At 49.3% G+C, this 20,887-nt stretch overlaps 1 protein-coding gene across 8 annotated transcripts in view; it reads right to left on the bottom strand.

Moving 5' to 3' along the window:
- LIMCH1 (LIM and calponin homology domains 1) overlaps positions 1-20,887 on the bottom strand; it is a 293,512-nt gene that overhangs the window by 168,217 nt on the left and 104,408 nt on the right. For all 8 annotated transcript variants that reach the window (XM_055340230.1, XM_055340206.1, XM_055340216.1 and 5 more), the window contains exon 2: positions 6,209-6,279. In XM_055340230.1, the coding sequence (XP_055196205.1) occupies positions 6,209-6,279 (71 nt within the window). The remainder of the gene's footprint in view (positions 1-6,208; positions 6,280-20,887) is intronic.

A 20,887-nucleotide genomic window follows, 5' to 3' on the forward strand; every position in this document is an offset into this window, starting at 1 on the left:
ACTCAGGCCTCCGCAGTGCACTGCGCTTGCTCATGAAAGCACGGGGACTGGCTTCGGTTGAGTGCACGTCGCGGGACGGAGGCGGAATGGAGAGTAAAGAGGGCGACGGAGGGAGGGTGGGCCTGTGCCCTGTGACAAGTGCCCCTGCAGCCGCGGACGCCCCCGTGACCCCGCCTCTTGCCTATTCCTGCCTCCCCTTGGCCTTGCCGGTAGCCGGCGGCCCGTCCCCGTGCATGCGGTGTGCGACATGCATGCGTTCCGTGCGGCATTCCCACGGCGAAGGAAGGGGAAGAGCATCCTAGGAGAGTCATAAGGAAGGGGCACCCCAGGCTCAGCAGTGAGCATCTGCCCCGGCCCAGGCCGTGACCCCAGGGTCCCGGGTTTGAGTCCCGCACCAGGCTCCCCGCAGGGAGCCTGCTTCTCCCTCTGCCTGTGTCTCTACCTCTCTCTCTCTCTGTGTGTCTCAGGAATAAATAAAATCTTTAAAAAGAAAGGAACATCATAAGGAAGAGAAAACACACGTGCCGTCCTGGCCTATGTTGATCCAAAAGGCCCACAGGGAAGTGGAGGTGCGTGTCCAACCTCGCTGTTGGAGGGTCGGCCGGCCTCCCCTTTTGCCTCCTTACTTCATGTGTCTCCGCACACAACTCTCTTTTCCTGAATCATCTGCTTCTAGAAGCGGGTGCATGCATCATCCCTACGGGATTCCTGTCACTTTCCTTTAAGTCTAAAATTTTTTAAAATAGTTGGATGGGCGGCACGGGGGGAGATTTATAAAAAAGTCCTGGGAAAACCTTTCCTGAAAAGCTGTCTTAGTCTCCTAAGTAGCATTCTGGCGCTGCCCGAGCCCAAGGACCTGAGTCTAGGAGGGGGACGGTCCCACCTGAAACGCAGCACGGTGCCCACGGCCAGTGCTCCCCGTGAGCAGCCTGCGCCCGTGGGCCATGTACACCTGCCCTCGCGACCCGCAGCCCCCCGGAAACTGGAGGACCGTCACCATGGCCCCCGAGCCAGGACACACGAGCCACCGCTGCACCCTGAGCTGCACGGCAGGTCCTCGAGCTCCCGCTAAATGGTACAGTCCGCGTCACGGAAAACACTCGGAAGGCTCCTTTCTGGAATTCTCTCCGAGCGGGGCGAGCCGGGTACTGGGAAGCGGGGCGCGGGGGCGCCCCCCTAGGGGCTGCTGCTCGCCGCCTCCCTCTGAGGCCCTCCAGTGCTCGGGGCCACCTGCAGTAGCTGGTCCCCGCCTCTACGGCGTGACCCTGTCGCCGCTGCAGCCCGGCCCCACTTGGACCACACGTGTTTCACGGGCCGTCCCGTCATGTGAGCATCTAACCCCCACACGTCCAGGGTACGTTTGGGGCGACGAACGGTCACAGCTAAAGTGCGTCAGCTGTCCCTGGCCTGGGCACACACGGCCCGCCGTCCGCTGCTGGTGTCGCAGCCAGAGGCCAGGTCCCAGGTCTCCCTGGTGCTGCTCCCTCCCCGCCTGGAGCTCCATCCTGCCCTGGAGCCCCAGGTGCCCCTGGGCACCCTGTCCCCAGGCTCCACCTGAGAAGGCCCAAACCGCACCCCCGACCACTCCCCTGCACCCATTCCCCCTCTTCGGGAGGCCCCCGGGCACCCAGGGCTCGTTTCAGGTCCTAATCTCAGGTCCTGGGATCAAACCTGCACTGGGCTCCACGCTCGGCGGGGAGTCTGCGGGAGATTCTCTCCCCTCCCTGCCGCTCCCCTGCTCATGTGCACGCACGCACGTGTGCACTCTCTCCAAAATACATAATGGTAGAAGAGAAGCAAAGACCAGACCACCCCAAGCACCCGCGGGGTGCCTACACCCCAAGACCACCTGCTGTCCTTCACGCCCTGTCCTGCTGAGACCCCGTCGTCACCCCCTGCTCTCTCCTCCCTCCACACTCAGCCTTTTCTGCACCAGCCCCGGGCCTCTTGCTTCTCTCTCCCTTTAACATCCCAACTGTAGGCTCAGGACAGTCGTTAAGAGCAAAAGCTAAGAAACCAGACCCCTGGATGTATTTCTCGTCCGTACAGCCTCAGGCGGGTTAGTTAATCCCCCGAGCCTCCACTGATCGCCTCCGTGCAGCGGGTATGAGGACAGTCCTCACAGGCCACACGGAAGTTTGGCAAGAAGCAAAAAACCAGACCCCAGACCCAGAAGGAAGCCCTCTGTTTGATGAGAACTATGAATTTCTACAGACCCATCAACAGCTCAGGAAATGTTTAGTGAACAAGGAGCATGACGTCTCCCCGGCTGGACCGGCATTTAGGGCCGATCCAACCCGGACAAAGGGAGGAGAGTCTGTCGAACAAAAGGAGTCATTCACTGACGCTGTTCGTGTGTTCCTCCGCTGGGGTCACAACACTATTACAGGACACCAGCTGGGCTTCTGTTCTGAATAATACGAACTTGAAAAGCTCCAACAATTTTTATTTTTATGTTTTTTAAGATTTTATTTAGGGGATCCCTGGGTGGCTCAGCGGTTTAGCGCCTGCCTTTGGCCCAGGGCGTGATCCTGGAGTCCCGGAATTGAGACTTGCATCGGGCTCCCTGCGTGGAGCCTGCTTCTCCCTCTGCCTGTGTCTCTGCCTCTCTCTCCATGTCTATCATGAATAAATAAATAAATCTTTAAAAAAAATAAAGATTTTATTTATCCAACAATCTTTAAAAAGAGGGCTCGGGCAGCTCAGTGGCTCAGCGGTTTACCACCAGCCTTCAGCCCAGGGCGTGACCTCAGGGTCCCGGGTTCGAGTCCCGTGTCGGGCTCCCTGCATGGAGCCTGCTTCTCCCTCTGCCTAGGTCTCTGCCTCTCTCTCTCTCTGTGTGTGTCTCTCATGAATAAATAAATAAAATCTTTCAAAAAAATAAAAATAAAAAGAGGGCTGCATGTTATGAAAGCCTCAGTCTCTGAGGAGCTGAATTGCTAGTTTTTGAAATCTGAAATTACAGGGAGTTCTTCGTACAGTGTCGCGTGTCACTCCATGGGTGGAGGGTTCCGAGCCAGAACCCCTTAGTCACCAGCACCCAGGAGGTGCCTTCTGGTCCTAGAGAGCGGCACGGCCTTGCACACCCCCATCTGCTCTCAGACCCGGGACCCACCGTCAGGGAGCCCGCACTGTGCTCAGACCCTCCGTCTCTGCCGTCTGGTCCTTGCCGTGAGCCAGCAACCCCAGCGACGGCACAAGGCCTCGCCACGCGCTCCCAGGACCCAAGGCCCAGGAGTCACTACTGCTGATCTCAGCCTGGCCCTGCTCTGCCCAGAGAGGAGGGGACCTCTTCCTCCTGGACCGCCCAACCTTCGGTGCAGTCAGCCTCGGGGGTCCTGCACTGAGGAACTCATCTGGTTCTGCTTTCTCCAGCCGCGGCCCCAGCTCTGCCCCAACGGCCCAGGTGGAGACGGGCTACATCCGGTGCATGCGCCTTAGCACCCTCTCTGTGGGTCCCACAGGGAAGCCAGGACTCGCCCTGGTCCTCCGACTCCTGCAAGTACCCCAGGGACTCCCATCCTCGGCGGGTAGGAGGCTTAGACAGTAGCGCACTTCTCTTGAGCCCTGGCCTAGTACCGCTCAGTGACCCTTGTGCGGCCTCAAGTCAGCCAGCTCCCTCCGCTTGCCCCTGGCTGTTCGCAGTCCAAACCCTCTATTTATCTAAAGAGGCCCCCGGCTACATTCTGTGCCTCCACCTTGTCTAACCATAGTGTTTCCTAACCTGGCCTGGGCTCAAACCCCATCCCTCCACCCCTAAACAGCCCCAACACTCATCAACGTGTTTGGGAAAGGCCCACGGAGAGCGCCACTGCTCACAGGACTGAATCCATCCTCTAACTTAACCTTTTCATCGAGGGAAGAAGCAACTTCTTTTCTTCTTTCTTCTTCTATTTTTTTTTTCTTTTTAGAGATTTTATTTGCTTATTTGAGAGAGAGTAAGAGCGCATGCACACAAGACGTGGGGAGGGGCAGAGGGAGAGGGAAAAGCGGGGAGCCAGGACGCTGGGATCCTGACCTGAGCTGAAGGTAGTCGCTTAAGCATTGGGCCACCAGGTGCGCCGAGAAACAAGTTCTATTCAGGCAAAAGTGTCCAGACCCAGAGCCTTGTCTGCAGATGAACCTGCCCAATCCGAAGTCTGGGAGGCAATACTGCACCCCGGCAGATTTACTCGGGGGAGCGTCATGGGGAGGTGGACACCTACAGGGACCTTTGGAGCGAATGTCAGTTAAATAAAACTTGGTACCCAAGACCCACTTCAACAGAATTAAGAGACCACAACGTACATAAACCAGACCAGATTCAGTCCATCCACATCAGAAGAAAGCTAAGCCCAGAACCACCGGAGAAGCAGGTGTTAGAACACAAGGGAGGTGTCTGCGGTTTGCCTGCCTTTGTCTCCACTGAGATGCTAAACTACTTATGGTTCATCTAAGAGATGAGCTCTGATTAAGGTTTAATAAAGGGAAAAGAGGGGTGCCTGGGTGGCTCAGCCAGTTAAGCGTCTGCCTTCCGTTCAGGTCATGATCCAGGGTCCTGAGATCGAACCCCACATTGGGCTCCTTGCTTAGCAGTGAGGCTGCTTCTCCTTCTAAAAAAAAATAAAAAATAAAAATAAAAAAATAAAGGGAAAAGAGACAGTGAAGGAAGTAAAAGTATGAGAGGAGCAAAGAGGCACTGCAGGAAGGAATGCGTGGAAACAGCAAGCAGGGCATGCTTTCTCCTTGAAGAAAAAAAGATGATTGACTTATTTCACTCAGCATAATACCCTCCAGTTCATGGGATGAGCACTGGGTGTTATTCTATATGTTGGCAAATTGAACACCAATAAAAAATAAATTTATAAAAAAAAAACAAAATAAAATAAAGGTCATATTTTAATAATAATAAAAAGAATTTTTGCATATCCAAAAATAAATAAATAAAGTAAATGAGAGTTAATCGAAAAAAAAAAGGACGATGGGGAGCAGGGAAAACATGCTGGTGTGAACTGTGTTGAAAGATGCTGCATAAGAATCAACATTTTGTACGGCACGTGATTCTTTAGAGCACCTCATCCACGTGATCCTGTTGAAATTCAAGAAAAGTCTATGACATAAGCAAAAGTGATCACTTTTTCTTACCATTTTAGAGGAAAAAAAAATTGAGACTCATGGAGGCTAAACGATTTAAGGGGTATAGTAAGGCTTGAGTTTCTAGTTCTCAGGTTCCAAGGCCTGAAGTCTTTCGACTACCTCAGTGGGTCCCAAACAACATTCCCGAAGTCGCCAAAATCAGGGTGGATTCATTCTATGTAATTTCACTTACATAAAGTTCCAGATGTAAGGCAGGTAAATGTTATGGTGATAGAAATTACGGTACTTTTCTAGAGGAGGTTGAGACCGATCGGGAAGGGCAGGAGAGAACCCGCCATCCTCCCTCTTGGTCAGGTGTAGGCTGCAAGCGTGTACACAGTTCTCAAATCCCACCGGACTGGGTTTTTGAAGCTGTGCATTTCCTGAGGTGCATTTCACCTCAATGGAACAAAAAGCAGTATCCAAATTACAGAACCTATTAAATTCAAAATTTGAGATCTGAAAGTCTATGTCCATCCATCTCTAAGCGTTAAAGCTCTTGCTTATTTTGTGTCTAGAACCACTTCACAGAGAGCTCCTGAACCCACCATCCCAGCAGCACTTTATGACAAAATCTGGTTTTGTCATAAAATATAAAAATTAAACATTACAGTTATTGTTCTCATTTGACATTTGCCAAGGGCATAAATTATTCAAAATAAGTCAGGGGAGCAAGCCCAGTGAGGAACATTACCTGTCACGTTTTAAGATGTTGTAAGTGGATGCATTTTTTTCACTTGGCATAAATTGCTTTTGTTTTGGGGAAATAGGGGTAGAAAAGCTGCTACTTTTACTACAATTGGGTCCACATCCTTTCAATTACTTGGGCCCAGATTCCTACATAGTAAATGATGGTTGGAGCTAAAGCAGCTACCAGATACTTCTTATCTAATTAGAAAGTCCCCAACACTCCCTATCGTACACTCAAACTCCCTCACTTACTTATATTTACTGCCTGACCCAGTGATTTTTTTTAAAATTTCAGAATCAAACTATGAATAAATTCAAAATAAAATACATAGTTTTCAGATGAACTGAATAGCACTAATGATTTTTCTTAACAAAAACAGACTGAATAATAGACTATACTTACTCGCAGAGGAGGATTCCATTTTCTAACCCTGTCCGAAAATCTTTGTCACCAAAACTTCTGCCGGTTACTTGCTGGAAAAAAAAAAAGAGAGAGAGAGAGAGCATAAATTTTTCTTTTTCAATCAGGAAGCTCAATGATTTTTTTTTTTAATATTTAAGAGGCTTCAAATAACTGGTGACATTTCCAAGAATGGGGAAAATCTGTTAGGTCTGAATTTCCTTTCCATGTGTAGCTTTGCTGAGATCAGCTAATCTTAAATTTAGACCATTATTTTGAAGCTTTTTCCTACCCAATACCTTAAAAAAAATGTCTGTTCTTCCTGATAAGGATATTACTTTTGGGGCTTGGCCATAATAAGTCAAGGCCACGGCCTCAACCCACACACTTTCAAAAAAGTCTGCAGAAAGCACCACCTAAGGATAAAGTCTCTATTTGTAAAAACATTAAAGGGGAAGAGGAGGGAAGGATACAGACACTTAACCTCAAGAGACAAACATCAAGACAGGAATATGAGAGTCAATACCCATAATAATTTGGGGTGAAAGAGGAAAATAAAATCTGGAAAAGAATGAGTAACAGCCCAGGACTGATTCTTGATGCCTCTGGCTCTCAGCAGCCCTTTGACCTAGGCACCGGGGCACTCACTGTCAAATATAAGAATATTGAGTATCTACAGTGTGCCTGATAAATACTATAAACCCTAAAGCAACTTCTAAAGTAGCAAAATAAACACAGTATAGTTAATAAGCTTGGAAAGGAGATAAACTAGAGCCATAAAAAATACTCTTAATAATTAAAAAAGGCAAAAAGAAAAAAGAGGAAAAGAGAATACAGAACAGATAAAAAAATAAAATTAAGTGACAATACTGTACACTTATACCTAACCATATCAATAAGTGCATTAAATACAAATGGCCTAAACATCTCCAATTGAAAGACAGAGATTATCATATTGGGAAAAAAAGCAAGAGCAAACAATGTGCTGCCTAGGAAAAATGCAGTTTAAATATAAATATAGTGGTAGGTTAAAAATAGAAGAATGGAATAAAATAATAACATGCTAATGCTAATTTTGAAAAGCTGGATATTAATATCAGACAAAGAAACTTTTAGAAGAGTAATATGAAAGACAGACAAAGTCATTTCATAATGACAAAGAGTTTAGCTAATTAGGAAGACAAAAAAAAAATCCTAAACAGTTTTGCATCTAATAAAAACTTCAAAATACATAAGCCAAAACATAGATCTTCAAGGAGAAATAAACAAATTCACAACTAAAATTAGAAATATATTATCTCTCTCCCACAAGTGATAGAATAAGCAAACAAAAAATGAGTAAGGATATAGAAGATTTGAACAACACTGTCCACCAAATTGACTTACTTGACATTCCAACAACACTTCACCCTACAATAGCAGAATACATATTTTTCTCCTTTACTTCACAATGAACATGTATTGAGATAGACCAACTTCTGAGTCAGTAAACAAGTCTCCACACACTTAAAATAACTCAACCCATAAAAAAAGCATGTCATCTGACTACAATGGAATTAACTTAGAAATTAACAACAGAAATATCTCTAGGGAAAAAAATCTAAATAATTTTAGACTAAGTAATGCCATGTTAGCCCACTGATGAAAGAAGAAATAGAAAGAAATTAGAATATATTTTGTAGTGAAATAATATGGCAACATAAAAATGTATGGAAAGACACTAAAGCAGTATTTTGGAGAAATATATAGCACAAAACACCTGTAACAGAAAAGAAGACCTTAAATTAATGAATTTTGTTTCTTTCCACATTAATTAAGTCCAAATTAAGTAGAAAAAAGGGGGGAACCATATCAGTTGCAATCAAATCAAATAGAAAACCACAAAGCAATAGAGAAAAACCAATGAAATCAAAAGCAATTTACTTGAGACCAATAAAATTGGGAAACATCTAGCCAGGTTGATAAATCTTTAGCTAATAGAACAGAAAATCTTTGGGTTTTAGCCAGAAGAGAAAGACACAAATTACTAACATCAGGAATGATAGAGATGACATCATTACAGATTTTACAGGCATTAAACAGATAACAGTGAATTTTATACATGAATTTATTTCAATACATTTACCAACTTAGATGCACTGGATAAATTTCTTGACACAAACAACCCAAGTTCGTTCAATAAAGAAATAGGTAACTTTCCCCAAAGAAAATGTCAATCCCAGAAGGTTTATCTGGTAAATTACAACAAATGTGTAAGGAAGAAGTAATGCAATTCTACATAAACTATTCCAGACAACTGAAGAGGAAAGCATACTTCCCAACTTATTCTATTAGGTCAGGATTACCCTGATTCCAAAATCAGACAAAAATATTACAACATGCACACACACAGAAAATATGCCAACATGTTGTCTCTTCGTGGTGGGAAGCAGGTGTGATTTTTATTCTCTTTTTAAAATTTTCCCTACTTTCCTAAAACTTTCAAGAAAGAAAGAAGAAAGAAAGAAAGAAAGAAAGAAAGAAAGAAAGAAAGAAAGAAAGAAAGAAAGAAAGAAAGAAAGAAGAAAGAAAGAGAAGGAAGGAAGGAAGGAAGGAAGGAAGGAAGGAAGGAAGGAAGGAAGAAAAAGAAAAATAGTCCTTTGTTAATATCTGCTCATTTTTACTTAAGGAAATGTGAGAAAATGGATAAAAAGTAGCTTGTAGTTACAGTTTGCAAATATCTAGGTCTCTCCCTAAAATAAAGAAATTACGAAAGATCTCTTTTAAAAAGCTAAGATTTTTAAACACAGACTTTAAAAAATTTAGCATTTTCTTTCCTGACTCTATTAGTTCTAATTTATATTCTTAAAACACCACTAACATGATCTGTAAAAGTAACCTTTTTGGGGGCACTTGATGGGATGAGCACTGGGTGTTATTCTATATGTTGGCAAATTGAATACCAATAAAAAATAAATTTATATATAAAAAAGTAACCTTTATTCACCAAGAAGTGATTAGAAGGTTCTGAAAACATTTTCCCCCAATTCTTTACATTTTTATTATAATTTGGGGTGCTAACAGTGGGAACCCAGAGGGTTTACCTATATCTATTACAGAATCTCTGGCCAAGATAACCCAGGTCCCTCTCCATTTATTGAGCCATGATAATGGGCAGGGTCATCAGAAACACAATCAGCCATGGACACTGCATGCGAAACACTCAGAAAGGAAAGTGGATACCTAAAACTCATATCCTAAATAGAAGGTAACAGGACTATTTAGATTATAAGAAAACATTGGTGGTCCATGGATTACTCAAAATTCTCATGTACTATTTAAAATTATGTTGTATGTGATGCATGGCTAGGAAGACATGTCAAGGAGATTTGATTTAACAGCCAGTCTGCTAATTAACATCCTCCAGGGTGTAGCCGCATTAAATTCAATTTCCCGACTGCCAACGCTGGAGGTGGGAACGGGGCCCCGTGCATCTGGAGGAAGGTCATTTCTGCCTCTGTTCTTCCTCTCTTCCTTCCCTGCTCCTGTGTCCATCAGGTCACAGCCTTCTCACTGCTCTCTGCGGACTCTAATGCCATCCTTTCTTCCGAGCCCAAGTCATTCAGTATAGACGGGTCTAGATCTTGGTTAAGAAGGTCAACAGTTGGGAACCCTGGGCGGCGCAGCGGTTTGGCGCCTGCCTTTGGCCCAGGGCTCGATCCTGGAGACCCAGGATCGAATCCCACGTCGGGCTCCCAGTGTATGGAGCCTGCTTCTCCCTCTGCCTATGTCTCTGCCTCTCTCTCTCTCTCTCTCTCTCTCTCTCTCTCTCTCTGTGACTATCATAAATAAAAAAAAAACAACTTGAAGTCACAGGGTAAATATTAAAAAAAAAAAAAAGAAGGTCAACAGTTGAATAGACTCCAGAGATTCAACAAGGACCATGCACTGAAGAGGCAGGTCCTGAGACCAGCAGCAGCAGCATCTTCCCCTGGAATCAATGTCAGAAATACAGACCAGTCCTCCTTTCCCTCTACAAGATCTACTTAATCAGAACCAACATCCCAAAAAAGACCCCCCATGTGACTCACACGCACAGGAAATTTTACAAAGCCCTGACCTCGCCTATGAACGTGAGCCAACAGCTCAGCATCAGAAAAGGACGACCTTCCTTTGCTGGAATCAGGATTTCGGACGTCTTGTCTCAACAACCCCTCTCAGCAACATCTTTATGTTGTGTTTACAATGTCACACATTGTGAATTTTGTCGCTAAAGACTGTTAATTACTGTTCCTTTCGCGACAGCATTAAACCATTGCTATAAAAAATAGGACTGTCAAGAATCAACCACCGGCACCCACGGTCCAGGAGCAGTGGAAGTGAACAATCATCCCCCAAACGCTTCACTAACCTTCCCTCCTGGATCCCAACTAAGGCCTCTCATTAACCTTCCAGACAAGGCACTGGCCAAGCCATGAGCTCCTGATGACTCCCCAAGGACGCTGAGCAGGATGGGGAAGATCCAGGAAAACTCTTACTACGGAGAGAGCCTGAGGTGGGGATGGAGAGAGGAGTGGTGGGGAGAGCGCCCGGGTTCAGGAGCATCCCAGGGCTAGCAGTGCAAAGGCAGCTTGAAATGTCAAGGACGCCTTATCATTTCCCCCAGATCCTGCTCTCCACTCCCTGCTGACCCTCACCTATCTGACCATTAGTCCTTGCAGCTCCATCCTGGCAGCTGCTCAGCTTTGCCATGCTTGACCCCTCTCCCTCACACCCCGTCACACCCCATCACACCCACCAACAAATTCCATTGGTTTTCCCTTCGGAACTTAGCCAGGACTCAACCGCTTCTCACTGCCTCCACTCTACCACCTACTCCGAGCCCGGAAAAGTCTCTTCGCTGGCCTTCCTGCTTCCACCCTTGCCTCCCTTCCCTCTACTCTCAACGGAGCAAGCCCGGGTAATCTCGTGACGTTAGATCATGCCACTATTGCACTTAAAATCCCTCAATATCTCCCCATCTCACTCACACTAAGGGCCAAAGTTCCTACTGTTCCCTCAAGGCCTTCACCAGAGAAACAAGCAAGAAACAAATAAAAAAACGAATACAACACGCGGACCAAACCACTGGACGCCACCATGAGTAGCTCTAATGACCTTGTGCGCACGTCCTCATTCGGAGAGATCCAAGGAGCACTTACGCTGGTACCTATGTCGCCAACCGTGCCCTGCGCGCCTTTTGGGAAAGCCTAAGACCAGATTTCTTTCCCTGCTTTATGCTTCAGGATTAATTCATTTTTATCACTATCCAAAATAGTGGTGATTTACAGCAATGGAGGGACATGTGGCAAATGTCAGATTAAAATAATAAATGGGGCACCTGGGGGGCTCAGGGGTTGAGCATCTGCCTTCGGCCTAGGCGTGACCCCAGGGTCCCGGGATCGAGTCCCGTGCCAGGCTCCCCGCAGGGAGCCTGCCTCTCCCTCTGCCTGGGTCTCTGCTTCTCTCTCTGTGTGTCTCTCATGAATAAACAACATCTTTTTTAAAAAATAATAAATGGATAGCTTAACAGAACACTGGTGATTTTGAAGGAAAAGAAATGCTTCCATCTACCTGAGAAATTAAACCAAAAGCAGAGGAAGCCACCACAGTTGTGTCATCACACTATTTTACACAAGGAATTATTAAGTAAACTCATCTGTAGTTGATTTCCTTCTCATTGAACTAAAAGGTAATTTTATATTTCTGAGTCTGTGGATGTTGGTGGCGCTGCTCTCAACCATTCAAATCACTGAAATATGGAGGGCTTAAAAAAAAAGTCTACTAACATAACCACACAACTGGATGGTAACATTTTTATGATGTGTTTCTAATGTAACACATTATATATCAAAATACACTTTGCTAACTACCTTGTTACACTATTATTAATTGCCAGGAAGAGTCAAAGACTCCCAAGAGCCAGCCTCTTGCTCATTATCATTTATACGAACTATATTTCAGAAATATTCTCATTAATCTTCAGTTGTTGTTTTTTTGTTTGTTTGTTTTTAAGATCTTATTTATTTATTCATCAGAGACACACACAGATAGAGAGAGAGAGAGAGAGGCAGAGACCCAGGCAGAGGGAGAAGCAGGCTCCATGCAGGGAGCCCGACACGGGACTCGATCCCGGGACTCCAGGGTCACGTCCTAGGCCAAAGGCAGGCGCCAAACTGCTGAGCCTCCCAGGAATCCCCCAGTTGTTGTTTTATAAAGCAATTTGGTGGACAAACTGCAGTCCCCTAATAAACTGCACGCCTGAAGAGGATTTTAAATAAATGTTGGAAACCCTATTAACATGGCCCTAAGAGGAGAGTCCATTGCCTGACAAAACGATGGTCCCTGGATTCAGGCGACTGAAAAAAATACAGAATTTAATATATTTTGACTTTTTGAAAGACATGGATATTTTCTAAGTTGTGCAAAAACAGGCACGCTTCATCCCACGTTTTATTTTGTTTATTTCCCAAGTCTACCTCGTAAGGTGAGAGTGGGAGATTTTACTTGTCCCTCCGTGCTGCGTACCCCGAGCCTAGAGAAGTCCTCGGCTCGCAGTAGATACTCAATAAATATTTGTTGAAATAATAATAATAAAAAAAAGGTATGCTTTCACAAGGTTGTGATCTCCTCCTCTAAACAGTAAAATGAAAAATAATACGCCTTTGAAATTCATGGGAGAAGATTATGTGCGGCTCGTTACACGCCCTTCTCTCCTGATCACATCTGACTTATTTAATAAAAGGACATCTCTGCATATTTTCACACTTCAACTGTAACATAAAGTGGAACAGAATTGCTCTTATTTTTCACATTTTCTGAGAAATAAATCCACCTCTATTTCTGTCTCCTTCGTGGGGTTGCTAGAAAAATCCAATCAAGTTTCTATGGAAACTCTTCATAAACAACCATAAATCATACTCCCCTGAACTAGAATTAGCAATCGGCCAGTCAATCATCCGCCGAGTACCCGTGTTGTGCCAGGCGATGTACCAGGGGTGCCTGTGAGACCGAAATAGTGCAATCTGTAGGCCGCCCAGCAAGAACCCACGACCCAGGTACAAGGATCACACAGCAGGGTGGGCGCCAGAGGGGGAGCACGGACGCGGCCTACGAGGGCGCAGCTGGAGCAGCGGGCAAGGGTGCGGCCCCGAAGGCACAACTGAGTCCCGGGCGCCTTCAGATCCACCAGCCCCGCCAGACGTGCTCTCGGGTCCAAATGCCGCCAGGGATGATGTCATGTGACCCCATAAGCACCCAGTGAGGTGGCTCCTGCAATGGTCATTGGTTCCACTGCGAGACCAAGGAAACCCAGAGGTCAAGCAATGCGACCAAGGACTGAGCCCCGGGTGGTAGGACTGCAGGGTCCTCGGCCCCCAGCACAATTGGGGCAGCGGTGAGCAGAGGAATGAATGGCTCTGCCCACGACAGGCCAGGACGGCCCCTGCGGACCTGCTCCTCAACAGGCCCCAACGAAGGAGCCGGAGGAGGGCGTCCACGCAGACCCCAGGCCCCGCGAGGCTTCCCTGAGCCCAGGGGGGTCCAAGGGCCCAGCGCAGCCGGGAGGCCGCGGGAGGGGTGCTGGGTCCCGAGGCGCCAGCGTGGGCACGGCCCTCACGTCAAGGGTCTGGGCGCCACAGCCCCGGGCTGACCCTGATGGGAAGCGAGGCGGGGTGGGGAGGAGCTCCTTGGCCATCGTTCTCCTGGTGCCCCCACCACTCACGCTCAAGGGCCTCCGAGGTGAGATTGTGCTGGATGCCATCCGTAGGGCCTTGCGCACCCTCCCAGCCCTGTTGGTGGACAACGACCTCGCCGTCAGGGCGACGGTGGGTACACACTGGCTGCCCAGGCCTCCTTCAGCTACTCCAGCCCACGCTCCTCTACCGGTGCTTTCTGACCCTCTCTTTTCAGCCCTTCCTCCGAAGGAAGAACTACACTTTACCCATCTCATCCCGTCCCCGGGCACCGTCCCCTCCCGTCCCCAGGTGCCATCCCATCCCATTCCCAGGTGCCATCCCCTCCCGTCCCCAGATGCCATCCCCTCCCATCCCCGGGTGCCGTCCCCTCCCCGGGCACTGTCGCCTCCCCAGGTGCCATCCCATCCCCGGGCGCCTACCTGCCCCTCGGCCCACAGCAGTCTTCATCTCCCGGCTGGGAGCGCGCGTTCCCTCTTCCCTTAAGGACCCGAATTTGGCCCCTCCAACCGTATCCGGTTCTTCTCCTTCCTTTTTTTTTTTAATAAGAGATTTATTGATTTATCTGACACCGAAAATGAGCGCACAAGCAGGGGATGTGGCAGGCAGAGGGAGGGGAGGCACAGGCTCCCCCAACAGGGAACCCCACGTGGGGCTCAGTCCCAGGCCCCGAGAATGATGACCTGACGCTTCGCCACCTGAGCCCCCAGGCGCCCCTTTTCCCCACCTTCCAGGGTCCAAGCTCCCCACGTGAGCGTGCAGTGTCCGCCACCTTCTCCCCATCACCCGCAGGCCTACGAGCCGGCCCGACTGCTCTCAATCTGCGGACAAGGCCTCGAGTTGAGTGGAGACCCATGGGCTGGGCCCGGGCTGCAGGAGCATGAGCATGCTCAGCAGAGCCACAAACCTGCAGCCGCCGTCAGCTCCCCCCACCCAGAGGGAGGGTGCCTGCCCCTCCTCCAGGGGCCTGCACGGCGGGCGCACGCCAATCCCGCCACGGCACCTGGGCACGGCCGGACGGTGACTGTCACTGTCACATAGACAACAGCACTAAAGTTAGAGCCCATTACTACTTTCTCTCTTCCATACTGGGCGCGGGTCCTTCCTCCCTGGTGTTCAGCAGCCCACGTCTCCCCGGTCCTCCTGGGACATCCCAGATCCCCCCCGGACGTGTCCTCAGTGGATCCATGTCTCAGCAGCGTGACAGCGGCCACTCCCTGCTCCTCGGACCACGAGTGTCGCACAGGCCCCCCCGGGTGGGACAGCCCCCCTGCCCCTTGACCCCCACTCGGCAGGCAGCCCCCCAGCACCGGGCGGCCCACGGCCACGGCTGCAGTGGGCACTCGCTCCCTGCGGGTACGACAGGTTCCCGTGCTTCCTTCACTTGGCCCTTGCCCCTCGCCAGCCGCACAGTCCCCCGCTGGGCAGGCCCCGCCTGTGAATGCATCTCATACCATAACTCAGCCTTTCTAGAAGCACCCCACCTTCACATCTCCTTAACTAAGACACTTGAACTCGCGTTTTCCAACGTGGCACCGAGCCTCCTCCCCACGCTCAAGCATCCGACGCCCAGCATCTTCCCTGACACGTCCCCCCGGTCACCTACTGACCGTTTCACGCTGAAGGGGGTCTGAAGTATGAGACGCGTCCCTGACCCAGGAGCAGCGAGGAGGGCCGGGTGCTCCCTCCAAGCGGCCTTCGGGCCTGTCCCGCCTGCCCGACATGGCCACGGCCGCGCGCAGCGCCGAGGAGCCCCCACGGCCCGCCCGGCGTCCCTTCGCACCGCCCCGACGTCCGCCCGGGTCATCGGCACAGCCCTGCATGTCACAGGTGCCGTGGAGCGACTCGCTGCGGTCCCGCGGTAGCTCTCGGCGAGGATGCGGCTGGCCAGGCCCCTTCCCGCCACCCTTGCACTGCCACACTCTCCGCACGACAGCTGCCTGCGTGCCCTGCGCTCGGCGTGGCCAAGGAACGGACGCCGGGCCTGCTGTGCTTTAATCAGCGTCAGGACCGTGATCCTCCCCAGCCCCAGGTGGAGGCGCTTAGCCTGCAGGATAGCGAAACGCCATCCGTCACCAGAAAGCCAGAGGCGCCTTTTGGAGCCGCAGATTGACAGGCTCCAGTTTGAAACCGCCGGACCTGATGAAGAACGCAGGCCACGCTCAGAAGCACCCGGGAGCTTCGGATCCTGCGTGGGGTGCCGTGGGCCATGGTGGGTGCGCAGCCTCGGGGTGCACTCGCCTCCCGGGGGACGGGACCCAGCAGCACGCACTGAGCCCCCACACGACACAAAGCGTCCGTGCGTTGCAGGGAGCGAAGCCGACCGGGGGCCCGGGAGGCCGGCGTCCAGCAGACACGCTCTGGCTCCACTGTCATTCTTACCTGGTGGCATGGTCTGGTCCTTAAATAAATACGTCAGTCCGGGCTAATTTTGGCAGCTCAGTGTACATGACCATCACCCGCCCCTCGGCGCACTAACGCAGAAAAACCTTGGAATGAGGCAGGTCCGGGCCCAGCTTTCAGGTCTGACACTCAGGAGCTGCGTGACCCTGAGCAAGCGGCTTCAGGTCTGAGCCCGCTCCCGGGGCCCAGAGACACGGTCGCAGGAGCCCGTTCTTTGGGGCGCTTGGAGTTTATGAATCACACGTAGAAACCATCTAGTAGGATATTTCATCCTGCTTGGAAGTTCTTACTTCCTCCCCGCCCCCCCACCCCAAGCTTTATATCTAAGGAGAAAAAAAGAAAAAAAAAGAAAGAAATTCACGACTTCAGTGTCTAAATCAAGTGGTTGCAATTTTCAGAAAGAGCTCAGGAGAAAGGGTACGGTTGGGGCCACTTGACAGATGGAGCTGGGCCTACAGGTGCCGGGTACAAAAGCACACAGGCAGCCGGTGTGCCAGCCGCCTCCACGCAGCATCTGGGCGAAACGAGACCACGGGGAAACAGTTGTGCAAACCCAGGATATGACACGTTTTGTAGGAAGACTGCCCTTCAACATGCCACCGTCCCCAAGAAGAGAGGAGGGGAGAGGCTTGGGAGACAATCGTTCAAATGCATTGCCTGCTCTCTAAGAAAACCCCGGTTTTCAGGGATCCCCGGGTGGCTCAGCGGTTCAGCGCTTGCCTTTGGCCCAGGGCGCGATCCTGGAGTCCCGGGATCGAGTCCCACGTCGGGCTCCCTGCATGGAGCCTGCTTCTCCCTCTGCCTGTGTCTCTGCCTCTCTCTCTCTCTCTATCATGAATAAATAAAATCTTAAAAAAAAAAAAAGAAAAGAAAAGAAAGAAAACCCCGGTTTCCAACGAAATTTCACCGAAGGCCTTCTGGGCACCAGCGCAGAAACCTGAACACATTCCAGCCATTTGCTACGACGAGGGCATCACCCACTTGACGAAGACTGGCAGCGGCCTGTGGCCACGTAGGGGGACTTGGAGCTGCACGCTCAAGTATTTAGAGGGAAGGAGGTCAGATGCCTGTGATTTATTCTGGAATGGTTGAAAAAATACTTGGGGTACGTGTGAGAGCGTGTGAGAGAGAGAAATGCAGAAAATGTTTGCAATTATTGAAACCAGGTGGGGTTTACGTGGGTTTCTTTGAACTGACCTACCTCCCTTCCTTCCTCTCTCCCCCCTCCTCCTTCTTTCCTTCCTTCCTTTCCTTCTTTCCTTCTTTCTTTCAATGTTCCAAGATGTTCATAGCAAACCGGTGTCTGGGGCTAGGACTGCAAAGTCACCAAGCGGCTCAGCCCTCAGAGCGCGCAGGTGCGCAGCCCAGCCCGCGCCTTCTCCTCACTCGGTTGCGTTCCTAGGGCCCCTTCTCCCCTTCTCTTACCTGTTCCCACCAACAGTCACTATCGCTCACTTGCCAGTGTGCTACTGGGCGTTTCATTTATATCCACCCACCCTCTCACCTGCTCCCTGCACGCAAACGGCACTCGCCAGCCACCCAACCAACCTGACGTGAGCACCGAGGATGGCAAGGAAAGAAGGGTCAAGCCCCTCGGCTTCCTGACTCGGGGCAAAGCCCTGGACTGGACGCTGCCAGGTACACTGCGGCGGGGCCATGTGAGGAACGATCCATTTCGCCACTTGATGGTCTAATAACCGAAGAATCCTCCACCGAGAATCCCAAGTAACTGCAAAACTGTTGTCTTTCACCAGGATTTGGCATCTAAGAAGGCATCCAAGTCAAATTAGGACACTACTAGGCTTCACCCGAACAAGTTATTAGATAACCAAGCGAAAATAAAACACGGCGGAAGAGAAGGAGACCTTGCCGTTTGTGACGACATGGATGGGCCCAGAGGGCATCGTGCTCGGTGGAAGGAGTTGGTCAGAGAAAGACAAACACAGATGACGGCACTTATATGTGGAATATAAAAAAGTAATAATAACAAGCGAACCGCAAACAAACCCAGAAAAAGAAAAACCCAGACTCTTAAATATGGGGAACAAATCTGTGGTCAGCAGCGGGGAACAGGGCAGGGGGGACGAGTGAAATAAATAAAGGGGACTAATAAAATAAAATAATAAAATAAAAATAAAGGGGACTAAGAGGTACGAACTCCTGGTTATAAAAGAAATAAGGCACGGTGACGCAAAGCCCAGCATCGGCAGTAGGGTCAACGGTCGTACGGAGACCAAGCGCGACCGCACGTCATGATGAGCACACTTGAGTCGTTTCTAAAAATGTCAAATCGATACGTTGTACGTTTGAAACTAATACAGGCTAATTATGCTTTAAAAAATTATAAAATGGGGCAGCCCGGGTGGCTCAGCGGTTTGGCGCCTGCCTTCAGCCCAGGGCGTGATCCTGGAGTCCCGGGATTGAGCCCCGTGTCGGGCTCCCTGCATGGAGCTTGCTTCTCCCTCTGCCTGTGTCTCTGCCTCTCTCTCTCTCTCATGAATAAATAAATAAAATCTTTAAAAAAATGATAAAGCGCTCATTATATATAGATATTAGGATGACATTTTAAATAGCTTATCCCTTAAAAAGTTGCCATGACTTGGGCAACACAAGTAAGAAAAAAACCCAAGGAAATGGTCAACATAAGATGAGCAGAGTGACTCTTCCAAGGAGGGAAGGACGTCTCCTTGGGAGGAGGTGAGGAAGAGTCTCCAAGGGGGCAAATTCTATTCCTTGGTTTGGATCAAGCACACGGTGATTCCAAGACCGTCCCCCTTCAGTAATTAACTGAGCTCTGTGTCAGTTTCACGCGGTTTCTAGAATTGTGTTATATTTTACAATCCTGAAGATTTTTAGAGGGAGGACTGGGAATACATAGGCCGACCTCTGTCATGACTCACTCAACCTCATTTTCTTTTTTCTCGTTAGTGAGTAAAGCCATTTTCCATTTGGTTTTACTCAGAAGAGCTCGGAGTGTGAAGAGACCACTTTTCTTTTTTTTTTTTTATAAATTTGTTTTTTATTGGAGTTCAATTTGCCAACATAGAATAACACCCAGTGCTCATCCTGTCAAGTGCCCCCCTCAGTGCCCGTCACCCAGTCACCCCCTCCCCCCCCACCTCCCCTTCCACCATCCCTAGTTGGTTTCCCAGAGTTGGGAGTCTCTCATGTTCTGTCTCCCTTTCTGATATTTCCCACTCATTTTTTCTCCTTTCCCCTTTATTCCCTTTCACTATTATTTATATTCCCCAAATGAAAGAGACCATATGATGTTTGTCCTTCTCCGATTGACTTACTTCACTCAGCATCATACCCTCCAGGTCCATCCACGTCAAAGCACATGGTGGGGATTTGTCGTTTCTAATGACTGAGGAATATTCCACGTATACATAAACCACATCTTCTTTATCCATCATCTTTCACTTTTCGAAGGGTTTTCACTTCAGTGTAACAGAAGGACACCTCCATATAATAATACTCCTCAAGCCCATTAAAATGGTGGCTGGGATCTATGCATGTCCTCTGCATAGTATATTTTAAAACAAATACGTGGATATCGGACAAAAGAGCCAATGTATACTGTCTGGCTTTGAAAAGACGCATCATTTAAAAAAAAAAAAAGAAGAAGAAGAAGACGCATCATCTGTGAGTTTGCCATGTGAATGGCTCTCAGCAGGCGCTGGGTGCGAGGAGTGGCCACAGCGCCCTCACCCTCATCTTCCATCAATGGTACTTTTGTGTGAGTCACACAGTTGTCTGGCGACACCTCCTCAGCACTGGTAGGAGGCCAGAAGTTAGGACAACGGGTGCTGGCTGCAGTCCTGCCAATAACCAACCACTTCTGGCAAATCCCTTCCCTTCTGGAAGACAGCCCCATGCAACTCTACAGGCTTTCTGAGCCCTCCTCCGCCCCAGCCTCCCACCTTGCAATTCTGATGACAATAATAACAGCATCTTTTACTGAACCACAACCGACTCATGGATGCCTCAGCTTCCCAGGGCGTAGTCGGGTTGTCATGGCTGATGACACAGGTTGTGCCTCGGACAAGGGGGTCCCACTGGCTCCTTGGTCAAGTTGAGGCTAAGCGCCAGCGTGGGCTCTCTTGGCCAGACCCCACTGACGCTTCCAAAGGAAGAGTCATGCTTTCCTAATTCACACAAAGCCACGGTGCGTGCCCAAGCTCACACGGTCCCCTCCGAGAGGTCTTTTTGAGTTCACACAAAATCACTCCTAAATATCCGTGTCCCTGTGATTTCTCCCCTATTATCAGCTGAGTTGTCAATAAGGCTCTGACTTCCCACTGTCGTGTCACCTTCTCCTCTCTTCAGTGTGCCTTTTCCTTACAGCATGCAATTAGGAAATAAATCAAAACCACAATGAGATACCACCTCACACCAGTGAGAATGGGGAAAATTAATAAGGCAGGAAACAACAAATGTTGGAGAGGATGCGGAGAAAAGGGAACCCTCTTACACTGTTGGTGGGAATGTGAACTGGTGCAGCCACTCTGGAAAACTGTGTGGAGGTTCCTCAAAGAGTTAAAAATAGACCTGCCCTACGACCCAG

The sequence above is a fragment of the Nyctereutes procyonoides genome, unplaced genomic scaffold (assembly GCF_905146905.1).
Source record: "Nyctereutes procyonoides isolate TBG_1078 unplaced genomic scaffold, NYPRO_anot_genome, whole genome shotgun sequence".
Lineage (NCBI taxonomy): Eukaryota > Metazoa > Chordata > Mammalia > Carnivora > Canidae > Nyctereutes > Nyctereutes procyonoides.